Consider the following 27,160-nt stretch of genomic DNA (forward strand, 5'->3'; position numbering starts at 1 on the left):
CTGGTCCTTGACCAGCAACATGACCAGCAAAAACCAGCAAAGGACCAGCTTAAACCAGCATCAAAACCTACCTAACCAGCATATGCTGTTTTTTTCACCAGGGTTTACGTGTCTCTCTATGAGATCTTCTTTAATTACATTTCACGAAATGCAGTCAAAGAGCTACTCTTCTGTATGTGTCTTGATTTTTGGAGACATGTATACAGACACGTGTTCTCTAATTGGCGGTTGTTAATTGTAAGCGTCAAGTTGGTGCCTTGACAACTCTCACTTATCCTTCACGTGGGAGTGCAGCGTAAAATAGCTTCAGTTTAGAGCAACCAATTTGCAATGTCACAAGGTTTGTCAGATGGGAGTAACCCACAGTGCTTTGCTGACATGTGGTTCTTTCCACTGTCAGCTGTGTTTCTCCAAATGCTTCTGCACAGTTTGTTAGGCCTTGCGTAAGTAAAATCAATTGGCGTGAGAAGTGATAGTTCATTAGTTCACGTGTTTGCATGTGTCTGACACATATCCTTTGCACCTCTTGTTATCTGCATTGGTAGTCCAATAAAATGACTCAGTCTGGTTTAATCCCATGTTTATCTCTCTTTGTATGTTTGAGGTAACTGATAATTGACTGGATACTTATTAATCTGCTTTGCGTTAACATGTTAAAGCTCCAACTGGCCTCTTATAGCTTGTGAACTCCACGTAACCTTTAGTTCTTCATCCATAAAGCGGTCTGAGCCGTGGTGCTAATGATGTAAGTCATCTAATGAAGATGTGTAAACACTCTTTCAGCTCCCACTCTTAAAGGATTTCAGCATGATAATGTGAACTTTGAGCATCAAGGATTGATGGTCCACAAAGACATAAATCAGAAGTGTAGTGCGCTCATATGGATGGTATTAAATAAACAGGGACTGAGCAGGATAAATCACGGATGTCATTCACATGCTATCAAAATTGTGGGGTTTGGAGTTTGTTCTTGTAATATGAATTTCAGAAAAAAAGAACGTTTTCTTTCTTAGTGTTTTTGTTTTATGAGGATACATTTACTTGAGAAAGAAAAATAGTCGTTTTCCCATTGAATTAAATTTATTTATTTTTTTCACTGACATATTTTTTAGAGAAAAGAAAAGACAAAAACTGGAAAATAAGACAAAAAGTACTGCGTAAGTTTTTTTTTTGTAGAAAACAAGACTTATGTTATTATGCTTCTCAAATAAATACATCTCGATTTAAGATTTTTCTAACAGAAAAAAAGACAAAAAAAATACTGAGTAGGATTTTTTTAAAAAACAAGACTTAATATGTTCTGTCCTTTTGCTTCTCAAATTAATACATCTTGATTTTTTAAGAAAAAAAAAAATGCTGAGTATGTTTTTTAACTGAAAAGTAAGACAAAAAATACAGAGTAGGATTTTTTTTTAAAGAAAACAACTTAATATGTAATTTTGCTTCTCTGATGAATACAGCTGGATTTTTTTAGGGAAAAAAAATGTAGAATATGTTTTTTTTTATTTTTAACTGGAAAAATAAGACAAAAAATACTCAATATGATTTTTTTTTTAGAAAACTTGTATATGTAATATGTAGTCATTTTGCTTCTCGGATGAATATATCTCGCTTTAAGATTTAAAAAAAAATACTGAGAATATTTTTTTAACTGGAAAATAAAACAAAAATACTGAGTAGGTTTTTTTTTTTTTTTTTTTTTTTTAAAAACAAGACTTAATATGTTATCATTTTGCTTCTCAGATCTTGATTTAAGGTTTTGTTTTTAAATGAAAAAAGACTAAATATACTGAGAATTTTGAGAATTTTAGGGTTGGATTTTTTTCAAGTTATTTTACATCTCAGATGGATACATCTCTTTTTTTAAGAAAAAAATACTATGACTTTTTAAATTGGAAAAAAGACAAAGAATACTGAGTAAGATTTTTTTGGTAGAAAACAAGACTTATGTCATTATGCTTCTCAAATAAATACATCTTGATTTTTTTTAAGAAAAAAAGACAAAAATGCTGAGTATGTTTTTTTTAACTGAAAAGTAAGACAAAAAATACTGAGTAGTATTTTATTTTTTAAAGAAAATGACTTAATATGTAATTTTGCTTCTGATGAATACAGCTTGTTTTTTTTTTTAGGGAAAAAAATACAAAAAATACTGAATATGTTTTTTTTTAACTGGAAAAATAAGACAAAAAATACTCAGTAGGATTTTTTTTTTTTTAGAAAACAGATTTTTTTTTAGAAAGTTTGTATATGTAATATGTAATGTCATTTTGCTTCTCGGATGAATATATCTCACTTTAAGATTAAAAAAAAATACTGAAAATATTTTTTTAACTGGAAAAAAAAAATACTGAGTAGTTTTTTTTTTTTTTTTTTTTAAAACAAGACTTAATATGTTATCATTTTGCTTCTCAGATCTTGATTTAAGTTTTTATTTTTAAATGAAAAAAGACAAAATATACTGAGAATATTTTTAACTGGGAAATAAGAAAAATAGGGTAGGATTTTTTTTTCATGTCATTTTACTTCTGAGATGGATACATCTAATTTTTTAAGGAAAAAAATACTATGATTTTTTTTAATTGGAAAAAAAGACAAAAAATACAGAGTACGATTTTTTTAAAATGTTTTTTTTTTTTTACTGGAAAAAAATACTGAGCATGAAAACTTTATTAATCGTTTTATTAATAGTCGTCATTTTGCTTCTCAGCTGAATACATCTCGATTAAAGATCTTTTTTTAAAGGAAAAAAGAAAAAATACTGTTTTTAACTGAAAAAACACTGAGCAGGAAAATCTTTTTTTTTTTTTTTGAAAACAAGATTTAATATAGTAAGTCATTTTGCTTCTCAGATGAATACATCTTAATTAAAAAAATTAAAAAAACAGAACAAAAAGACTAAAAAAATACTGAGTATGTTTTCTTTTTACTGGAAAATACGACAAAACAATACTAAGTAGGATTTTATTTTTATTTTTTTAAGAAAACAAGACCTAATATGTTATGCCATTTCGCTTCACGGATGAATACTTTTATGAAGAAAAAAAAAGACAAAATACTGAGTATGTTTTTTTTTCCTTTTAATAAGGACTGTCCAGAAATTACAAATAATATATGCATTTAAGAAAAAACACTATTAACGCGTTATTTACTGTTTATTCTATCAACAGTTTAGTATCATCAGTACTATCTATTCTATTCAACAGCTTACTTTCTCAAACTTTTTTTTACAAGGACTACTTTTGCTGTTACAGTGATCTATTCATCCTGCTTTGAGACCACGTGGTAACGTTTTTATAAACCAGCTACAATGTTTTAATTTTAAATGCATTTATTTATTTAAACGTCCATGCTATATTATTACAGTATAATAAAATCACAAACTAGCCCCGTCGCATTTGCTGAAAATCAACAGTGTGCAGCACATGTTCTAGCGTAAAGTCCCCTTGCACTTGTTATGTCATGATGCATCATCCTCATAACCGTGTAGCCTTTTTTGCCTGAAAATTTTGAACAGCAGTGCACGCCCATTGGAGAAAACCAGGTGTGTCTCGGGCGAAACCCCGCCCACTTTACCGTATATGGACATAGTACGGGAAGTTGATTGACAGCAGGCAGCAGCTGCTGAGATACCGAGACATGGCGGAGCGTACAGTTTGAGTAGGGAACGCAAGAAGAGTTGCGCTACTTTTGCTCCCACTTGAGTCCGCACAGCGCCAGATAAATGGCCAAGAAGAAACTATAAACGCAGACGAACATGCTCTCCTCGGCAGCGCAGGGAAAAATGGGCGAAGTTGCCGCGCGTAAGTGATCCGGAGAAATGTCTCGCTGTTTAGTGCAGTCAACAGCCTCAGGCAACAAACATGGCTTCTGTGCCTTTCTGCTGTTTCTAATGAAAACCCGCTTGATTAAGCCAGCACATCTCATGGCGCCCTGGCTCAAATCCTACAAGTGAGCGGACAGAAAGAAGTTCCTGCTGCATTCATCGGGTTTGTGTGGGGATTCGGCTCCACGGCGATAGCGCGGAGCTAGCTACTTAGCTAGGGAACTGTAGGAACTGCAATGGAGCCCAAGCACAAAGAGTTACTACACCAGTACCACCAGAACTTACTGGACTCCATCACTGATGCAGACCGTCTGATAGAGCTCCTGAGCAAATCGGGAAGCCTCAGCGAACAGGAAGCCTTCGAGCTGGACCAGAACTGCTCCTCCAGCGCCGAGAAAGTGGACCAGCTCCTGAAGATGCTCATGAACAAGCAGAGCGACCATTTCCTGGAGCTCTGTGTGGCCCTGGAGAAGACATACCCTCACCTGTACTCTACCCTCTTCACCAACGGCGGAGGACCAGCTGAGCATTCTGGTAAGATGCGCTACGTGCTTGATTCACGCTGCATCCTTTAAAACACTGAGGTTTGGTGCTCTGACTTGTAGATGGAGGTGAAAGGTCTAGCAGAGGTTGATCATCATCTGTATTTGCTCGTAGCATAACATGCATTATGAGGTCATGCTTTTGATTACTGTGCATTGCACGCTGACATGTGGTGCAGCTATTTTTAGCTTTGGATCAATTGTAAAGTGGCTTGAAAGGTGAACTTGATTGATGCATGGTGTGCATCAGAAATGCACAAGTTGCAACACTAATGTTTGGTGGTCTAAAAACTTCTAGATGGTTCTGAAAGGGCTGGCATCACATCAGGCAGTGTGTGATCTCATTGCTGTAGAATGTGTATTTGCATGCAACATAACATGCTTTTGCATGCATGCTGAGGTCATGCTTTTGATTATTGTGCATTGCATGCTGACATGTGGTGATGACTTGAAATTGTATTGCAGATGTTTTTAGCCATGGATCGGTAGTAAAGTGGTTTGGAAAGTGAACTTGATTGATGCATGGTGTGCATCAGAAATGCACAAGTTGCAACACTAATGTTTGGTGCTCTAAAAACTTCTAGATGGTTCTGAAAGGTCTAGCATCACATCACGCAGTGTGTGATCTCATTGCTGTAGAATGTGTATTTGCATGCAACATAACATGCTTTTGCATTTGCATGCATGATGAGGTCATGCTTTTGATTATTGTGCATTGAATGTTGAATTGTGGTGATGACTTGAAATTGTGTTGCAGCTATTTTAGCTTTGGAGAGTGAAGAGCTGAGGTGAACATGTTCATGATGTGCATCAGAAATACACAAGCTGCAACACTAATGTTTGGTGGTCTAACTGACTTCTATGGATGTGAAAGTACTAGTAGCAGGAAATTTAAAAGTGAAGTTTTTTGTGATCTGACTGATGTACAATCTGTATTTGCATGCAGAAGAATGTGTCTTTGCATTTGCATGAATGATGAGGTCATGCTTTTGATTACTGTTCATTGCTTGTTGACGTGGTCATGACTTGAAAGTGTGCTGCCGCTATTTTTAGCTTTGATCAATAGATTGGGAGGTAAACTTGATGCATGACTTGCATCAGAAATGCACAAGATACAGCACTGATGTTTGGTGGTCTGACTTCTAGATGGAGGTGAAAGGTCTAGCAGAGGTTGATCATCATATAGTGTGTGATCTGATTGCTGTAGAATCTGTATTTGCGTGCAACATAACATGCCTTTGCATGCATGCTGAGGTCATGCTTTTGATTATTGTGCATTGCATGCTGACGTGGTAATGACTTGAAATTGTATTGCAGATGTTTTTAGCCATGGATTGGTAGTAAAGTGGTTTAGAAGGTGAGCTTGATTGATTCATGATGTGCATCAAAAATGCACAAGTTGCAGCACTGTTTTGTGGTCTAACTGACTTCTAGATGGAGGTGAAAGGTCTAGCAGAGGTTGAGGTGTGTGATCTGATTGCTGTGATATCTGTATTTGCATGCAATATAACATGCCTTTACATTTGCATGCATGATGAGGTAATGTTTTGGATTATTGTGCATTGAATTTTGACATGTAATGATGACTTCCAATTGTGTTCCAGCTATTTTTAGCTTTGGATCAATAGATTGAGAGATGAATTTGATACATGATGTGCACTATTTTTGTGATGTGATTGACGTAGAATCTGTATTTGCATGCAGCAGAACATGTCTTTGCAAGTGACCAGCTGAAGTCAAAAGAGATGAGAGGTGAACATGCCCATAATGCTTGATTCATGATGTGCAAAAACAAAAACCTTGATACCTGGTGAAATGTTTTAGGTGAATATGAAATATAGGAATTTTTGGGATCGATATGAGCGAACAGATTTGTGTAGAAATGGTGTTTGCTCACTTGCACACGGCATGACTTTGTCTTTGTATTTGCACAGATGATGAAGTCATGCTTTTGACTATTGTGTTGTGGTGATGACTTGATGAAATGCTATTGCATGATGTTTGCAGTTATTTTTAGCTTTGGATCAATAGTAAAGTGGCTTGGAAGGTGAACTTGATTGATTCATGATGTGCGTCAGAAATACAGTTGCAACACTAATGTTTGGTGGTCTAACTGACATCTAGATGAATGTGAAAGCAGATGAAAGTGTCTTTGCAACTGGCCCGCTGAAGTCAAAAGATATGGGAGGTGTACATGCCCATCATGCTCGATTCATGATATGGATCAGAGCACATGTTTAAAACTGATATCTGCTTAAATGTTTTAGATGAATATAAAATAGACGGGATAGACGTGAGTGAACAGATTTGTTTAAAAATGGTGTTTGCTCGCTTGCACGCAGCATGTTTTTGTCTTTGTATTTGCACAGATGATGAAGTCATGCTTTTGCCTATTGTGCATTGGAGGCTGACGTGGTGATGAGTTGATGAAATGCTGTTGCATGATGTTTGCAGTTATTTTTAGCTTTGGATCAATAGTCAAGTGCTGGAATTGACTAGTTGAAGTCACTCTGGCAGGAAGGATAGCGGATTTGGAGGTGAACGTGCATTTTATTGGCATCTGTGGTGCCTTGAAGAAGCTTTAACACCCATAAACACAAGGTTCTTTAGAGTGGAAAAAGATTCTTTATGAAAGGTTCTTTTTGGAACCCAAGATGTTTTGAAAACTTCCGTTTAGAAGCTTTATTTTTAATCCTTTTCTGTAAATGATAAATGTATTCTTTTTGTCGAATCTGAAGAGGCAGTGTGTTGAATTATCAGCGTTTTCTGTTTGCATTGGGCGTTTTGGAGCAATCATGAAATTGTTTTATGACAGCAAAGCTGTTGTGTGATGATTTCAGCATTGGATCTAGATGTGGATCAGAATTCTTCTGCAGGTTGAAATGTGATGTAAGCACTGTTGATTGCTCTTGAATACAAAGATCACACTAGGGTTTCTTGGTCAATTCTTTACGTCTTCAATCTGTTCCCAGCGATCAGAGAGAAGCATCATGTGTAACTGAAATAAAGATTTTTCCCTTGGGTTAGCCTATGGAGATGTGCTTCCGTTTCACCGCCTATGACACGGGTCATATCATTTCCATTTTAATTTTGTTCAAACCAAGTGCTTCCCAGACGCACATCTATGGAATAGGCTATGGGCTTGTTTCCATGGAAACACACTTGCCAGGCTACCATGGCAAATCGATTTCAACATACATGTGCTGTGCTCGAGGACCTGTAAGAATGGCCCTGGAGTCTTTAAAAATGGTCTGAAAGAATTGTAATTGATCTGATTTTAATGGTGCACTTGCAGATATGTGAGCTTAATGATGTCTTTATTGGTACATCGTGTTCTTGAGGATGATTGTGGGGTCTTGAACCTCAACGATGTGAAAAAATATCCAACTGAAGGTGCAGACAGGTGGAAATATGAACTGGATGTTGATGTTTACCCTGAGTAACTGTACTGTTAGGTGCGTTTTTATTTTTACTATGTAGTTTTGTGCTTGTTTTTGAGAACAAAGATATGTCATGCAACCTCTTCATTTTGCCATTAGGGATGCAGAGTTGTTGTTTTTGTTTGTTTCTTTTTTTTTGTGTGTGTGTGGTTTTTTTATTTTTTATTTTTAGATTTTAACTTTTTATTTAGCAAGGATTCATTAAATAGCAACCTGTCAAAATAAAAGTTTGGTTTAACTTGAGGAAACTGACAGAAATTACTTAATGTAATAATAAATAAATAATAATAAACTAATAAATAATAAAACTATTATTAAAACATTGTTTTTAAGGAATGTTTACCATAAAAATGATTTACCAAAAAATTATTTATCAGAAAATGTACACAACAAATATTTCTTTAAAAAATAAATAAAATAAGTTTGTTTGTTTTTTTATATATATAAAATCAAATGATTTGATTGTTACAATTTAATGAAACCATTAAAATGATATTCAGAAAATTAATGTAAAACACAGAATTTAAAAAAAAAATTCATTGCTGTTAAATTGAGTAAGTTTCGGGATTTTAATTAATTTGATATGTTTTTTTTATTAATAAAATTTAATTTAACCATTAAAATTTAAGGGGGACAAAAATTTAAGTTGGGAGAAAAAAACGAAATTTTGAAAAAAATAAAACAGAATTTTGGAAAAAAAAATGAAACTGATTTTATAGGGTCCTAATTAATCTGTTAATTCAAAAATTAAAATCATAATGTTAGAAAATATTTCAGTTTCAAATAAATATCCTGAGAAATAAATATCACCATAAAAATGTTAAACAAAACAACTGTTTTTAACACTGATAATAATTAAAAAATGTTTCTTGACCACAAAATCAGCATATTACAATGATATCTGAAGGCCCCAAATTTTTGAATGGTATTATGTCATGTAAATGTTGGGTGTATTTGTCTTTTTAATATTATTTTTATTTTTTAAATTATTATTGTTTACTTGTTATTGGCTGCTTTTAGATATTTTGTTGTAAAATAAAAGAAATGCGCATGCATATTTAGATTACACATGCACAGATATATTGGTGCCGTATCTATTTAATTTAATTTTTATTTTTATTTTAACAACATCGATAACACCCAAATCTTAAAATGCATATCATTTTTGTTTGTGCTATACATTTAGAATGTTATAATGTTGTGATGCCTAAATTCACTTGCCACATCTCAAATGACAGATTTATTTATTTATTTTCATTTTGATAGAACGGCATCTGTCTATTTTGGCTGTTGCCAAGTGACAGATGAATTTGTGCAAAACACAAATGGAAATTTGATTTTGACATCAACAACAAAATGTTTTGGTTCTCCATTTCAGATTTAATGTTATTTATTAGCTTTCCTAATCCTTTTTTATTATTTGCATGTAGCAAAGTTTTTTTTCCTTCTGTCCATGACCTTATCACAGCAGATCTGCGTCCCACCCGTTGAGAGCCTCTGTTCTCGAGCATTATTGTCAGTACACACACACACACACACACACACACACTGGGTTGTGAGCATGCCGGCACAGTCCCATCTGACTCTGTGGTTTTATTTGTGTACACTAACCACACACACCCAATTGTGCGTAAGAAATCCATAAGCATAGAACTGCACATATTTCCTATACCCAAGCTGTGGTTATTCATCTCCAGTTTAGTTTCTTTCATGTTATCCAAGGTCTCTGAAGATGTTACATGTCCTTTGCAGGGCTTACGCTGATTTGAGCTGAAAGGTATTTCAGAAACGTCTTTCCCTTAGTGCTGTGATTCACTTCATGTGATTATTACGTTTAGCCGTGTTAGTAAGAGCTAAAGATGAGCCTTGTCCCCCTGCAGGCTCCAAACAGCCTGAAATGACTCTGCCGTATGCATGTGCGATGACTTGAACTGATATCAACCTGCTCTGAAGTCATTCTCCCAAGCTGCCACTGTTGGGCTTCAGCTCTTTTCATTGCCAGGTCTTCCTCCACACACACATACACAGAGACACACACAGGCTGAGAGTGGTGGAGGAGGGGCTGACTGGGTTCAGAGGAGAGGTTTGTAGCGGCAGCTCCAACTGTTCAGCACACAGGCTAAAGGAACTGCGAACAGCATGTTTCTCCATGGAAGGACTCTCCTGTTCACAGCCTCATAAATCAACAAAATAGGGAGACAAAAGATCAATGTTGACGATCAATCTCTCTAACAGGATAGGAAGAGTGAGATTTATGTGCGGTAGATGATATTCGAATGGCCGTAGTGCAGACGTGCGCATTTCCATAAGCCGAAACACATTGATTACTATAAACGCATCCATGATCATTTCTGTTGACTTGGCGTCTTTTTAATTCGCAGCATTTTAGAGCTGTTTTTCCCGTGCAGACTGAACTCTACACTTAAAAAACAAACAAAAAAAAAAACATGAAACTGAAAGTAAAAACGGTTGCCAGATCTTTACTTTAAAAATTCGGTAGCAATATTTTGGTTTTACTAATTTTAACTTAAATTTAAGGAGAGGTCCACTTCCAAAACAAAGATTCACATATAATGTACTCACCCCCTTGTCATCCAAGATGTTCATGTCTTTCTTTCTTCAGTTGTAAAGAAATTGTGTTTTGAGGAAAACATTTCATATGATGGACTTCTATGGTGCCCCGATTTTGAACTTCCAAAATGCGGCTTCAAACGATCCCAAATGCAGTTGTAAACGATCTCAGCTGAGGAAGAAGGGTCTTATCTAGTGAAACGATTAGTTATTTTCATTAAAAAAAATACAATTTAAATACTTTTTAATCTCAAACGCTCGTCTTGTCTTTCTCTCCTTAAACTCTGTGTATTCTGGCTCAAGACAGTTAGGGTATGTCTAAAAACTCCGATCGTATTTTCTCCCTCAACTTTAAAAATCATTTCAAAATAATCCTACATCGCTGCAGAAGTACCGACCCAGTAGATCCAAAGAAGATCAAACACCCCTAACAAAAAAAGGTAAAACGGCAATATAGGACTATTTCGAAGTTGAGGGAGAACATGAGATGGGAGTTTTTCGACATACCCTAACTGTCACGAACCGTAACAAAAACAGTTCAGGCAGAGTAAGACAAGACGAGCGTTTGACATTAAAAAGTATATAAATTGTATTATTTTTATTAAAATAACCGATCGTTACGTTAAATAAGACCCTTCTTTTTCAGCTGGGATCGTTTACAACCGCATTTGGTATCGTTTGAAGCTGTATTTAAACAGCATTTTGCAAGTTCAAAATCAGGGCACCATATCAGTCCATTATATGAAAAAAAAAAAATGCAGAAATGTTTTCCTCAAAAAACTTTACGACTAAAGAAAGAAAGACATGCATATCTAGGATGACAAGGGGGGGAGTACATTACATGTGAATCTTTGTTTTGGAAGTGGACTTTAAATTTTCTGTTAAAAATGGTATATTTCAACATATCAGCTGTGGTACTAAAACCACTAAAAGACACATACGACGATGCAAAAGCTGTATGATGAATTGAAGCAGTTTTATCACAAGCTGAGGTAAATAAAATGTATAGAAGGTGCACACAGTGTCATGCACAAAAACACAAAAACTAAGGTAACTAAAATAATGCATTAAACTACTAACGATTATCTTGGTAATCAAGTAATCTGTCAATTATTCTGATGATTAATTGAGTAATCTGATGATTTTTTTTTTTTTTTGTAGTAATAAAAATAGACCTTAGTGAACAATAGCCTTTAAAATGACTTAAAATGCATATTTAATAGCAATGAGGCAATGGTAATTAGCGGTCGACCGATATTGGATTTTACCGATAACTACGTTGGACCACGCTGGCCGGTTAATCAACCGATTAGTTTTTAAAATGGCAGAACAAATAGTGCTCTACTATTTTTATTTTTATTTTTTTTAAAGTAGCCTAACGAACCATACTTGATAAATGAATAAAAATATTAATATTAACTATATATTGTTTATTGAGTTAGTTCATTGTTCATTCATGTTAACAAAAGCAACAAAAAATTTTAAATATATCAGTAAATGTTAAAATTAACACACTCTAACAAGGAACAATACTTCTATTCTACAGCTTTTATCAATCTTAATGTTACAAATCGACTCATATTGTAAAGTTTTACCATTACATCAACAATCAAGCTAAAGATGGCTGTCTTTAAATATCAACACAAAGGCCACAGTGTTGAAATTGCATACATATGAATATTGGGTACTTTCACAATTTATTGTAGCGTTTGTGAATTCTTAATAGCGTTATGCTTTATAATTTTTTTTAATTGGTTTAATATGTGGAATGCGCCAGTATTTTGCCAATTACTCGACATGCAAAATGCAGTCGAGGATTTAAAAAAAAAAAATCGAATACTCTAATTGAAACGAGGAATCGTTGCAGCTGTACAGTAAACATTAATTTAACAATATAAGATTTAACCTAAAACCCTAATGTACATAACTGATACAAAAACATAATTATTTTAAAAAAAAAAAAAAAAAAAAAAAAAAAAAATCAAATGTGAAGTGTCACACAGGGAGTTCTGGGAATGGACAGTTTTTCAGTGTAAATTATAAGATGACTTGTATTTTACTGTAAGGTTACATGAAATGTCTCTCTGGATATATTATAGTTTTTCACTGCTTCTGTTTTATAGGAACAAATTTTTTTTACAGTCTTTTATTGTTAAAACAGTACAGTTTATGTGGCGTAAACATTGATTTAGAAGCAGCATGATGCTACAGTTTGTGATCTGAAGTTATTGTTGTGACCTATGGTGTGCTTCAGATTGGATGCGACACTGCAGCTTTATGGTGTCACCCATTGCAAATGAGGAGCAGTGCAGTTGTTTCACATGGGCTAGGGCTCGTCCACAGCAGGCTAGCGGGCTACTCCTTCATGCAGTCAAATGTAGGGCCAGTACAGAGACAACAGGCCTTTTGTTTTAAATGAACTGCCTCAAACTGCACCATCAGCAGCTTGCGCTGTTTATGGGCCACGGGGGCTGTCTATTCAGATCCCAGTTGATCAGTGCAGGGGACAGACAGTTACAATGTGACAGTTTATCAAAAAGAGGACTCTTAATCCCCCCAGCCCTAGAAATTGAGCCTCTCAGTGACTCTGAGAAAGAGGTGTGTTTGACATTTACTGATATTTCTGAGCAGACTTATTAATATCCTTGCTGTTTAATAAGCTTTTTTTTGTAATTCTCAACCTACACTCAACACTGCAGTAGCTCTTCTGTGGCTAATTTGTTAGTGGTTGACTAATATATTTTTCAATACCTAATGCTTGTATTTAAATAATAAACACACTAAGAAAATTCCAGAATTTTTGCAAAATAATTTTGGCAGCTGTGGTTGACAGAATAATTTTGTAAAAAAAAAAATACAGAAAAACTGTAAACACTAACTGTAATTTTTACTATATAAAGCTGTAATTTACAAACAAGAAAATGTGAATGTAAACCAGTAAATTCAATAGTGCACACTGCCACCTAAATCTGTCTTTAGCACAGACTGACAACAACCATCATGATGCAGGTGGTAAAAAAAAAAAAAAAAAACAACATGAAGAATCAAAGTTCATCACAAGTAGCTTTTCCACAAGAATATAGAAGGTGCAGAGTCATTCACGTAAACACAAAAAACTATCATGATAACACATAACACAGTTATAATAATGCAGTAAACATTCATTAAACAACAGATGTAGGAACTTAAAACCCAAATGTACAAAACTGATAACAAAAACTATTTAGAAACATTATCAAAATACTTTCAAATGTGACTCAGGACCACGAAACCAGTCATAAGTGTAAATTTCTCAGAATTTAGATTTATACATCATCATCATCATCAAAAAGCTAATTAAACAATAAATTAAATAAGCTTTCCACTGATGTATGGTTTGTTAGGATGGGACAATATTTGGCTGAGATACAACTATTTGAAAATCTGGAATCTGAGGGTCCAAAAAAATCCAAATATTGAGAAAATCACCTCTAAAATTGTCCAAATGAAGTTTATAGCAATGCATATTATTAATCAAAAATTAAGTTTTAATATATTTACGGTAGGAAATTTACAAAATATCTTTGGCATAAAAGAAAATTTGATAAATTTGACCCATCCAGTGTATTTTTGGCTATTGCTACAAATAGATCAGTGCAACATAAGACTGGTTTTGTGGTCTAGGGTCACAAATGTGGTGTATCATGCAAGGAATTCTGGGAATATCAATTTACACTTTCTAACTGTAAATTATATGTTGATTTGTTCTTTTTAAACTTATCAGCTTTTGTGAAATTACATGAAATCCTTTGCAGTTTTTCCCTGTATATAATATGAGAACTTACTGTTACCCTACATTATAATTTTTTTTTTTTTGTAGTGTATTTACAGTATTTTACTGTTAAAATTATACTTATTTTTACTGTGCACTTATTGCAATTTTTTGTTTGTATTACTGATATGCACTACCGTTGAAATGCTGGGTCAGTGGGATGCACAAAATTGATGGGAAGTGCTATTATTGATAAAGACATTTTTAATGTTGCAAGATATTGTCACATAAAAAAAAATCACAGGGCTAAATAAAATGTGTAAATGTAAGAATTGAAATGTTATTTTAAATTGTAGTAATGTTTCACAGTATTACTGTTTTTAGTGTATTTTGATCAAATAAATGCAGTTTTGGTGACCATTAGATTCTTTAAAAAAAAAAAAAAACATTTGAATGTTATTTTGATCAATTTGTAACTATTTACTTATATTTGATCAAAACTGTTGAAATAATTCTAGTTTATAATCAAATAGTCATTTGTATACTCTACTGATATTTTCTAAAATGGTAATATTTATAGTTACTTTTGTATCGTTTAAAAAAAATTGTCAGTTTTCATGTCTTATTTCTAAAGAAGCTGAACATTTTTAAATAGTACAAAACTAAATAAATGTAACCTTTTTTAAAATTAAATTGTTTTATTTACATGCTAAATAACATTATCTTGGCAAATCAGCGAAATTTGCTATGTTTGCTAATACACAACTTTATTGCAAGGCATAAAGATATACAAGATCATCAAATGTAAGGTTCTGAGTTTGATTTCATCAGTGGGCCAATAAAAAAAATCATCTCTCCCAGTGGCCCCAGATCAGCACACCATCCTTATTGTTGAGCCTTGACAATGTGTCCAAATGAAAAGCGTTTTAGTATAGGAGCCTCTGTATTCTTTTGCATTTATTTGATGGCTAACATTTCTTGGTGGAAATCTCAGTAGTGATTTTGTGAATGAAGTTTTGAGAGTATTCTGTAGACGTGTACTACTCATGACTTTGTGAAGCACAGCTCATGCCATGAAATATTAATACTGATGCCAGTCTGATTCAAGGCCATCACTTCAGATCTAAAGACTTTTTTTTTAGGATCTCTGCCTCTTAATGTCACACTCAAGGACAGGATAGCCTCTATCTTTTATATTCTGCATGTCAGCTTCCCTTTTATCCACCTAGCTGAAACCCATTTGAGACTGCACTGCTTTTAGTCTGTAGATGAGCTCTCATTTATTTTTGGATCTAGAGAGATTTCTGTATACCTGTCTGGCTATTTTAGTTTAACTTAATACCTCATCAAACGTGGCTCAATAAAACTATTTTATAAATCCAATATCCCTTGTGATGATGATGCACTCGCACATTTTCACGTTGACTGAGACCGTATTGATCTGAGCTCAATTTGCGGTGTGAACACTTGCTAGCCATGCCTGATCGTTTAATGGTAGCAGAACGCGTGAATGATTGCTAACGCTGGAATTAAAGGAGACAAAATGATACTGTGTCAGCTCCACATGGATGGATGCTAGTCTAGGTCTCTGTTTTTCTTCACGTTTTTCTCCATGAGAGGCAGAGCTATCAGAAAGGACTTCATTACCATTTTCAAGTGTTCCCAGGCTGCTTAATTGCAGAGAAACTGCGGAAGTGCCACAGTCTAAATGCTAGTTGTGAGGTAATGGAAATATACAGAACTGTGATAAGACTCTATCTTGACTTTTAGTCATATCAGTGATCGTACTGATGAGAGCACATGAATGCCACCAAATGTTGTACTCACCAGTGGGAAATGGGATTTTTTTTTTGCTAAGAAATAAAAAAAAGTAAACAGGAAAACCCATCTGAAAACGCCTTTTGTCATTCTTGATTAATGTAATGCGTTCTTGCTAAATAAAAGTACTAACAAGTACTATTTTTTTTTTTTTTTTTTAAATAGGTTTGTGCACATTTTGTGTACTAATGTATATTGCCGGAAATAGCTGCATTAAATGGCTTTTTTTGACCGTTACATTTCCCATATTCTCTGTGGCTGTGTGAGAATAATAAAGTACATACAGCATAATTTACACCCATAATGGTTATATTTTGTTCTTCGTTTTGTTGCATAAGCGCTAAAAGCTTTTCTGTGTTTCAGTCAGTGTAAAAGGAAAAAAAAAAATCTGACTTAAATCACTTGTATGCACATCACATCGTAATTACCACTTCGAGGCTCGTACGTACAATCTTCCCAGGAGGACTTGAGACGGCGTGAGTCCTGATGCCTGTTAATCTGAGCGCGAGTGATCAGACTGGCACATGGAGCTTTTTCTAGGAAGGACTACAGTGGGGTATCGGAAAACGGGCCATGTGTCCCATAGGGAGATGCTATATTAGAGTAAGCCTGCATTATGTAGCTGTCACAGCTACACAATCAGATGAGTGCGGCACGCTTGGCTTTGATTATTTTTAGGGATGTTAATCTTGTTTAGAAAACGAAATGTGTATTTTTATGGCAGGAATTGTCACCTTCAATTTTCTGCTGCATGATCAGGTTTTGAGATGAGTGACTTTTTTGATTTACGTGACTTGTGAAATGCAACCTGAGATTGTTATACATTGTGCCACACCGCACGGATCTGAATATGCAGCATTTTTGAAGGACTTTTTCGGATGGAACTTGCCTGCATCTTTAAATTCTTTATATTCATACACCCCCAAAAAAACTACAAAAAAAAAAAAAAAATTTATATATATATATATTATATATATATATATATATATATATATATATATATAACTTATAATAACTAACTTGTAACTAACTAACTAAATGTTTAAAATATTATATTTTATAAGCTTTTTTACATTTCTAATTAAAACAACAGAATAAGAACAAGTAGAATATGAATAAGTTACCAATCAAATTAAATCAGTATTAACAAAATTAATTTGTACTACAGGGGTGGCACAGAAGAACGAAAAGTGGCTTGTATATTTTTCGTATGTTTGAGGCTGAGAGGCATGAGTGCAATAAAAATTCATAAATTCATGTTGAGATTAGTGTTTTAAATATAACATTTTAAATACAGAAATATTAAATGATTTAAATAACTGAAAAGATGCTTTAAATATGAAACTAAAACTGCCAGTAGGTGGTGGCAAGTCACTGATTTAATTACTGAATCATTCATTCATTTGATTCGTTCGAACGTTTGATTGATTCAGGAATAAAGCAAGTGACTCTTTATGAATGGGAAATTGAATCATTGACTCATTAGATTTGTTTAGAGGGGTCATTGGATGCCCATTTTCCACAAGTTTATATGATTGTTTTTAGGGTCTTAATAATTATAATATATTTTGGTTAAAAATTCTCAGTGGTAGTGTAAAACAACACCCTTTTTACCTTGCCAAAATCAGCTCTGGAAAAATCATCCCATTCTGGTCGAGGCTGCTTTAAATGTTAATGAGCTCTGCTCGCCCCGCCCCTTTCTTCTCTCTGTGCAGTGACGAGCCTGTTTACTTTAGCTGCATTTAGCTGCTAAACTTGTTAACTAGCACATTATTAGGAAAGGCGATCGCAAAGATTCATAAAAAAAAAGTGAAGCTGGATCACAAATGATTCGTGGGAACATAGATGGATATATGTAGATCGGGAGACACATTCCATTCACAAACAAACGTAATCTATCTTCAGCGGCTCAGATGTCGGGAGTAAATGACGACCAATATGTTCATTATTACATCCAGCAACAACAACGCCTCACAATTGCTCAATTCTTGTCTAACTTACATCCCTGCACCGGCATCAAAAAATGGAGATTGGACTGTTACAACTGATCTTAGGGAAGACGCTCATGTCAATCAACTATCGTGGGAGCGGCCTCTGTCAGTGTGAGGCCACAACGACAGGCATCGAGAATGGCTTGATTTGAAAAAGGGAATATTATTTTTACAGATTAATTAAAAAAACACTGCATGGATTTTTATCGTTATAAGGTAGATTTGTACATGCCCATTAATGTTCAAACAACATGTAAAAATGCACATTCTTTCATAAACAAAACACTGCTGTGTTTGAATGGAGATACGCAGCGGCTCAGTTGTGACTTGTTTCAAACTATTTTTGACAACGAAATCAGGTAATAGTGCAAAATCAGGCAACAGTGTTATAGTTAGACAATCTAAGTCACTTAGTATTAACTTATTGTTTATTTAGCTATTGTATTAAATCAATCTCATTTACAAACTCACTTAAAAGTCAGTAAAACTGTCACTCATCTTAGTTCATCGCAATCTCTCAAACTTCTATTATAATCAACAACGCTCTCTATACTGCACGATGAATCTCTTATTTACACTCTTTGTACACTTTGTTAATGAAAAAAATCATATGTCTGTGATACATTACTCAACGTTGCATAAACACAGAAACTTTGGAAGATCCCCTCAGTGCAAAAACGAATATGCCGATTGAGTCAGTCGCACTGGTGCTCCTAAATAATTTTTCATAGTCGCACATAGTAGTTTTCAGTCGCAAATGCAGATGCGCAAATCCACTATAATTTTATAAATAATACTGTTTTTTTTGTGTGTGTCATGTTTTAGGAATTTTTTAGGCAAGAATGTACTTGTTTAGACTTCAAATATGCATTTTGTTAATAAAAATAGCGTTTTTTTGAAAGTTTTCTTTATATACAGCCATATATGTATTTCTTTTGTGTGCGTGTGCGTGTGGCTGTTCTCTGATAGCTGTCTGGGAGGGTTTTAGTGTGCTGACAGCATGCTGTGCTTGAGCTTGCTGTTAGTCTGTCAGCACAGTAATCTTCACTCTCACACAGAAGGTGCGTTTCTAAATTCATCCCCTAAATTCACTGCCGCAACAGTCATCAGAGCGATGCTTTTATAACTGATTCACCATCTTCAACACTGAATTTCAAGACCATTACTTTCAGACTTTAGATCACCTGCTGCGAGCAACGTTTTTGTTATTATTTATAATCCACATGCCTTTGGTTTTTGTTAAAACTGCTATTTTTATAAAATAAATATATAGATATTCAAGCCTGTTTTTGTATGCAAAGAAACTTGCATTGCATTTAAGTTACGTGTTTCATCAGGTCATGCATTTTCTGGGAATCTAACCAGTGACCTTGGTTACATCTTTGATTCAGTGTGTGCTGTAAATTTAAATGCATACATGCAAATGACTTTGACCCTAATTCAACCTAATTATTCAGGACTTCCTTAGGATAACCTAGTTGACTGGTCGATTATGGAAAAATGCTTCACTTGCATGTCTTTGAAATGTTTTATACAATCACTTTTGACATGTTGCCCTGGATATGTTTAACGCCTTATATTTAGTGGATATACACTACTGTTTAAAAGTTTAGGATCAGCAAGATTTTTAATGTTTATTTAATGAAGTGTGTTTTATCCTCATCAAGGCTGTACTTATTAAAAACGGTTGTATTGTGAAATATTATTGCAATTTCTTATATTGGTTTTCTATTTTAATATACTTTAAAATGTAATTTATTCCTCTGCAAAGCTGAATTTTCAGCACCATTCATCCAGACTCGTCACATGATCCTTCAGAAATCATTCTAATATAATAAAATAAAAATAATCTAATAAAAATATAAGATTTTCTAACAATATAAGTCTTTACTATCACTTTTTATCCGTTTAACACATCCTTGCTGAATAAAAGTATTAATTTCTTAAAAAGAAAAAAAGAAGAGAAAATTTATTGACCCCAAACTTCTGAATATTGCACAAAATTTCTGTTTTGAATAAACTCTTCTTTTTTTATCAAAGAATCCTGAAAAAAAAAAAAGTATCACACGTCCCAAAACATATTAAGTAGCACAACTGTTTCCAACGTTGATTATAAATCAGCATATTAAAATGATTTCTGAAGGATCATGTGATACTGAAGACTGGAGTAATGATGCTGAAAATTCAGCTTTGCTTCACAGGAATAAATTATATTTTAAAGTATATTAAAATAGAAAACTGTTATTTTTAAATAGCAAACATATTACACAAAATTACTTGTTTTTCTGTATTTTTGATCAAATAAATACAGCCTTGATGAGCATAAACTTGTTTAAAAAACAAAAATCTTACTGATCCCACACATTTGAATAGAAGTGTATGTCAGTAATTTCATTTTTTAATGAAATTAATACTTCTATTAAAGGCCTCGAAAATATCACAAAGTTTTGATTTTAAACAAAAAATATTCTTTTTAACTTATTGTTCATCAACGAAAAACAAAAAGTCTCAGACTTTTCAAAAAAAATATTAAGCAGAACAACTGATTTCAGCATTGATGATAATAATTAAATTTCTTGAGCTGCAAAACAGGGTATCAGAATGATTTATAAAGGATCATGTGACACTGAAGACTGGAGTAATGATGCTGAAAATTCAGCTTTGCATCACAGGAATAAATTACATTTTAAAATATATTTAATTTGAAAACAGTTCTTTTAAATTGTAATAATATTTCACAATATTTCTGGCTTAACTGTGTGTTTTGATCAAATAAACATGGGCTTGGTGAGGATAAGAGACTTCTTTCAAAAAACTCTTACCCCAAAACGTTAAATTTTATTGTATCTTGTTATATTTCCTACCGATAATTCTTAGTTTAGTGAAAAGTGTAAAATTTAGGGGCAAACAAATTGCATTAAATGTTGCTTTGTCATCACGTAATCTACAAGCTTTCCAGAGAGGAGAAGTAATATTTGCCTACAACTCACAAGTGTTGCCTGTTATTGGAGTGACATGTGACAACAAGCGATGAGATGCAGGGATGGCGATGCTGTTGGCAGCCCAGATTCTCAAGCGTTACGCTAAAGCTGCTGCTTCCAGTAGGCGTGACCGAGAACTAGAGTTACTGAGATCACAATCTCGCTCTATTACTGTACTGCCATTGAGCCGAGCGCTTAACTGACTCCAGGGGCCTTTTTTTCTGCTGGTAGTGTGCTTTGAATAAAAAGCCCCCACTAAATGCCAAGTAACATCAGATGCGGCACTTGCAGAAGTAAAATTTGATTTTCCGTTCCTTCGTTTCAGTGCTTTATGTGTCTCGGGGTTATTCAGTGGTTATTGTATTGAACGAGTGTCGGGTTACCTCTGATCCCCTCTGATTTTTCCACAGGCTTCTCAAAAGTGGGAATGCCCCTGTATCTGTGTGTGACATCAGCTGATATGTGAGAGTCCAGTGCTTTTGTCTGCTGATGTCTCTCTCCTCGCTCCACGTTATGACTGTAAATACTGTCATGTCACATGACCGCCTCTGAGCTCCGATTGGCTGCTTCCTCTGAACCTTGCCCTCGGTGCCACAGCCTTGCCATGTGGCCTCATGTGAAAGTGACTGAACAAAGGCTGTGATGTGATGTGTCTTCTCCTGGGGCACATTGCTCTCTGTCTTTCAGCTTGCGCTGGGGCGACTCCAGATTTAATCAAACGGCAGCGGCTCCTGCAGCAGAAGTAGGAGTACAGCCAAAGTCGGTTTGATTTAGAGTGCTGAAATGTGGGTAAACAGAGTCGTTTATCAGGCTCATTCTGACGCCCTCTCTGCCGGCCCGGTGTCATGAACGGGACAAACACACAGACTCTAGTTGATGCAGCTTGATGTAGTGGTGCTCGCTGAGGCCTGTAGCTGTTGCACATAGTTTTCACAACATCTTGGCATAGTGGTGTCATGTTTTGAACATCTTTAGAAAATGCAGAAATTTACTTTGTTGGCCAGGGAAATTATTTCTGAACTCCCAAGGCTTCATTCTTGGGGCTGACTGCTGTATTTAGGTCAATGGCATATAAAACAGAAGGAACAGTCTTTTAAAAACCTAGTTTAAAACGCAGTTCTTAGAAAGGTACTCTTTATATTCATGATGGTTCACAGCAGTGTGTAGTGTAAAGTGTTTATGAGTCTCTTGTTTGTCCTAAACAGTTAAACTGCCCACTGTTCTTCAGAAAAATCCTTCAGGTCCCACACATTCTTTGTTTTTTCAGCATTTTTGTATATTTGAATCCTTTCCAACAATGACTGTATGATTTTGAGGTCTGTCTTTTGACATTGAGGACAACTGAGGGACTCATGTAACTATTACAGAAGGTTCAAAAACTCACTAATGCGTCAGAAGGAAACATGATGCATTAAGAGCCAAGGGGTGAAAACTGTTAAACAGAATGAAGGTGTGCACATTTATCTTTGTTTGCCAAAACATCCTTTTTTTTTTTTTTTTTTTATTTTTTTCTTCTCCAACTAGTACTGCCCTTCAGAAGCTACAGATGATACGCATGTTTCCCAGAAGACAAAATAATTAAAATTTACCCTGATCTTCAAGATCAAACGTTTTCAACCTCCCCTTGTCATCCAAGATGTTCATGTCTTTCTGTCTTCAGTCGTAAAGAAATTATGTTTTTTTAAGGAAAGCATTTCAGGATTTAGATTTTTCTCCATGTAATGGACTTGATTGGTGCCCCGATTTTGAAGAGCCTTCTTGTAGCACATGTTCTGGGATGCGCGTTCATTTTGAAGGAATCTTTAATGTGACTCGGGAAGAACGAGTCGTCTCAGGGAGTGATTTGTTCAGTCACTCATGCGTAACATCCTATTAGGTTCTGTACTGGAATTAGTTCACCTGTTTCGAGTCTTTGGGTTTTTCGAGTCGTTCGTTCATCTTATGGGGCTGTCACGTGATGAACGACCGACTTAAACCTGACAACTTGTCAGATAAGAGTTGAGGTGAGCTAATCATAGACTAAAGACCCAGGTAAACAATGAATTAATCTTTTCTGTTTCTTATAGCATTATAGTTTTGTCTTGTTTGTAGTGTAATCAACGTTTGTGTAAGCAGTAGATGTGTTAGGGAAGTAACACGCAACATTGGAATTATATTTTGCTAAAATGAATGAAATGAACGAAATGACTCAAAAAGATTCGTTCATTTTCATGAACGAGACTCAAAGGTCCGAGTCGATAAAATGATCCGAACTTCCCATCACTACTACGAATCACGTCTAAGTTCATCGTCTGTGTACTCTGGCTCAAAAAGGTAGACTATGTTGAAAAACTCCATCTTATTTTCTTCTACAACTTCAGAATCGTCCAGCATCATTGTACCTTTTTGTTTGTAAACAGCGTTTGACTTACTTGCACTTTCTTAGTCTTTGCGCGTTCGCTTTGTAAACACTGGGTCTGTATTTCCGCCTACGTTTGGCGTGACCTTTCGACGTGATTCAGTAGTACGAAGCATTGTGAACGCGCATCCCAGAACCTGTGCTACACAAGCTTTTGTGCTTAAAGTATACAAATTTTTATTTGCCAAAAAAAAAATGACAGATCGTTTCGCTAGATAAGACCCTTCTTCCTCAGCTGGGATTGTTTAGAGCCTTTTGAAGCCACATTTAAACTACATTTTGGAAGTTTAAAATCGGGGCACCAATCAAGTCCATTATATGAAGAAAAATCCTGAAATGTTTTCCTCAAAAACCATAATTTCTTTATGACTAAAGACAGAAAGACATGAACATCTTGGATGACAAGGGGGTGAGTAAATTATTTGTGAATTATTGTTCTGAAAGTGGACTTCTCCTTTAATGCATTGTGTTTCCTTCTGGAGCATCAGTGAGTGTTTGAACCTTCTGTAATAGTTGCATATGAGTCCCTCAGTTGTCCTCCGCGTGAAAAGATGGATCTCCAAAATCATACAGTCGTTGTTGGAAAGAGTTCAAATAACACAAAAATGCTGAAAAACCAAAGAATTTGTGGGACCTGAAGGATTTAACTTTAAGGTTTAACTATTCAGGACAAACAAGAGACTCATGAACAACTATCAGTAAAGTTATAAATTCAACTATTATTTTCTCTTGTAGACTATATGTAAACGTCTTTTATGTGAAATATCTTTTTCAGGTCAGTACTAAATAAAAAATAACACACATTTTGTAATTTTGTGTCCCTCTTATTTTGGTAAAATTAACATTTTGCAGATCCTGCAAGGTCTATGTAAACTTTTGACATCAACTGTATACAATTATGCATGTTGTTTGCACCACATAGTTTTGACGTGGCAAGCGAAATGAATGCGCAAAAATAAAGTATAAAATTAAAATAATATCCTACGTTATTAACATACAGTGGAAATCAAAATTAGAGAACAACCTATAATTTCCTAGATTTCAAGCTCACTGCTTAGTCCTATTTGAAGTTGCTGGTCATTCCAAAACTGTGATTTCTCAAATATTGCAGTTTTACAATGACACTAATTCATTCAAGTCCCTGAAAAAGACTAGTCGTCCACGTAAGACAGGAGAAGACGTCACAATGCAGAGACTCTCAATGGGGAATCGGTTCAGCACTGCAGCTGGAATTGCTTGCCAGTTCAGTGCTGAATAGGGTAAGGATCTGTCTCTGGAAGTTTAAGAGAAGTCGGACTGAAAGTACACATCTGTAGTATTATTTATGATTTATTTATTAATTTGAGTTGATTTGTGATTAGCAGGAATTTGACACAGTTGTCACTCTGGATTCTAACTGAACTGTGTGTGAATGTGACTCCAAAACAGGCAAGCGTATTCTGCTGCTGTGTGAATTTAACCTATGCGACAATGTTTGAATAGATTATCATCATGCTGTAATAAGATCTTGTGACTCAAGATCAACCCCGTACAAACAGATTCTGCTAGGCTGTCAAAGCTATAAAGGATAAATGTGTTTTTTGGATGAATGCTCTTGAGTTCATCCATTATTAAGCTTCAGCCTTCAGCTTTTGTCTGTAGCACTGGTTCATTTTTCAAGAAGACACTCAGAGCATGTTCACTCCCAGCCTGTGGATCCTCTTTTTTTGCCATATAGCAGGATTTAATATTCAGCTGAATTTGTCATAGCAGCGCATGTCATGCTGTATTTGTGATGGTTGCTGGGGGGTTGTTGGGGGTTTGATCGTCTACTTGCCTCAAACAACTGTTGGACCAAGTGTGTGCAGAGCAGGAAACAAACAAACACAAAGGATGCCCTGGGCAAAGCATGCCATCTCTGACCTACTTAATGTACCAGGACAGGGAAGGGCTACCGCTTTTGTTTTAAAATCCGTACAGTGTGAACTTGGCCAAATTTGTCTCAGCTCAAATATTGTACTATTATAATGTAAATAATTAAATATTATAATAATTTTGAGTAATGTAACATTGTACTAAATTTTCACTCCATTCTTATTTTGCTATAATTTATATCTGTCTGTCTGTCTGTATACAGTGCTGCATAGTAACTGATCTGGATTACATAACCAGATTTCAAAAAATAATTATTTAATTATTATTTAATTATTAATTATTAAAAATGTAATTATTTAATTATTTAAAAATTACAGTTTAAAATGCTCATAATCAGATTACAGTTACTTTTTATGGATTACATGAGTACATATTATTCACATAATAGCAGTGATTTATTCATAATTTGTTGTTTCTGCGTAATTCTTTCTATTTTTATATATATATATATATATATATATATATATATATATATATATATATATAATATATTATACTTGAAATATTCTTAATATATTTTCTTGAAATATCTCTGAGGAAGTTAATATTTCAGTACATTAATTTGCTTGTTTATAGATCTTTGGTGAACATGCAGGTAAAGAAATAAAATTTCTGTTTTGTGTTCAAGGGTTTAAATGCATTTTAACATTTTTATTATTTATTTAATTATTTATTTAATAATTAAGTATATATTAATTAATTATTCATTTTCATTTTAGTTAAAGTTTCAAATAAATTTTTTATTTTTGATGTTATTTGTTATTTTTATTAGTAAAGAATATTTAATTTTACCTTTTTTTATTTCAGTTTAACTTAAACTTATTTCAGTTATTTGCCAAGGTCACACTTTTTAATTTTGTTTTAAGTTTAAGTTCTTCATCTAATATTTAGTTTATTTCAGTTTTATTTAATAAAATTATTTTTAATAATTTTAGTTGACAGTAACAACTGCTTCAGTTTATTTTTTTTTATTTTGTGATGTATTATTATTATTATTATTATTCACAAAATGTTTCACACAAAACGTTACGTTCAACATTTTTTGCTTTTTATAGGGTTTAAGGTTAAGTAAGGTCCTATGAATTTTATTATTATTTCCCCAAAAATTAAAAAAAAAAAATTTCCATTTTAATTTTTCTGGATTCTGTTTTTTTTCCATTTTCATTTCTAGATTTTTTTTTTAATGGTTAAATTACATTTTATCAATCAAAAAGCAAGTCTAATTAATTAAAATTGTAAAACTTATACAATTTAACATCAATTTCTTTCAAGTTCAACAAAAAATTACATGTTTAGGGCCTTATGAAATATTTCTTATTTTTTTTCTCACCTTCTGTTTTATTGTTACCAAATTTTAAGTCATGTCTTATTATTTAAATGCATAAAAACAACTTAATTTATTAAAGTGTATTTTTACAATATTTTTTTTACAATATTTAACAATTTCTGGTTATCAAATTAAGGTCATAAAATATAAATTTAATTAATCTTTTAATCAAATAAAAATTAAACAAACTTTTTTTTTGCTGAACGAAGTTAATTAAAACAAAATAAATATTGCGTGATTATTCCTTAATAAAATAGTTTTAACAATTTTAGTAATAATAGTAGTAGTATTACGTAAACACATTTTAGTATAGTATAGTATAGTTTAGTATAATTTTGGCAGAAAAAGTTTTAGAATTGTTTTTATGTTAATGTAAAAAATCTTGTGTAATATAATTTGTTTGTTTGTTTGCTGGTTTTTATTGTATTTGCTATACGTTTTTTGCCATTGCTTTCATTTGATACCATTTTTGAGTTAGAAACTTGATTGCATGATACAATTTCTTGAAAATTCAGTCAAAACGTAACCACTTCTGTCCACCTTCTCTGAAATGACTTTTCTTCGAACTGCTGTCATGAATTTTTTATTTTTTTTTGTCGAC

At 33.8% G+C, this 27,160-nt stretch overlaps 1 protein-coding gene across 1 annotated transcript in view; it reads left to right on the top strand.

Moving 5' to 3' along the window:
• Positions 1-3,550: 3,550 nt before the first annotated feature.
• Positions 3,551-27,160, top strand: part of dlg5a (discs, large homolog 5a (Drosophila)) — an 88,577-nt gene continuing 64,967 nt past the window's right edge. The window contains 1 exon segment of the mRNA XM_051126702.1: positions 3,551-4,360. Within this exon segment, the coding sequence (XP_050982659.1) occupies positions 4,063-4,360 (298 nt within the window). The 5' untranslated portion in view covers positions 3,551-4,062.

Source organism: Labeo rohita, chromosome 13 (genome assembly GCF_022985175.1).
Source record: "Labeo rohita strain BAU-BD-2019 chromosome 13, IGBB_LRoh.1.0, whole genome shotgun sequence".
In the NCBI taxonomy this organism is placed as follows: Eukaryota; Metazoa; Chordata; class Actinopteri; order Cypriniformes; family Cyprinidae; genus Labeo; species Labeo rohita.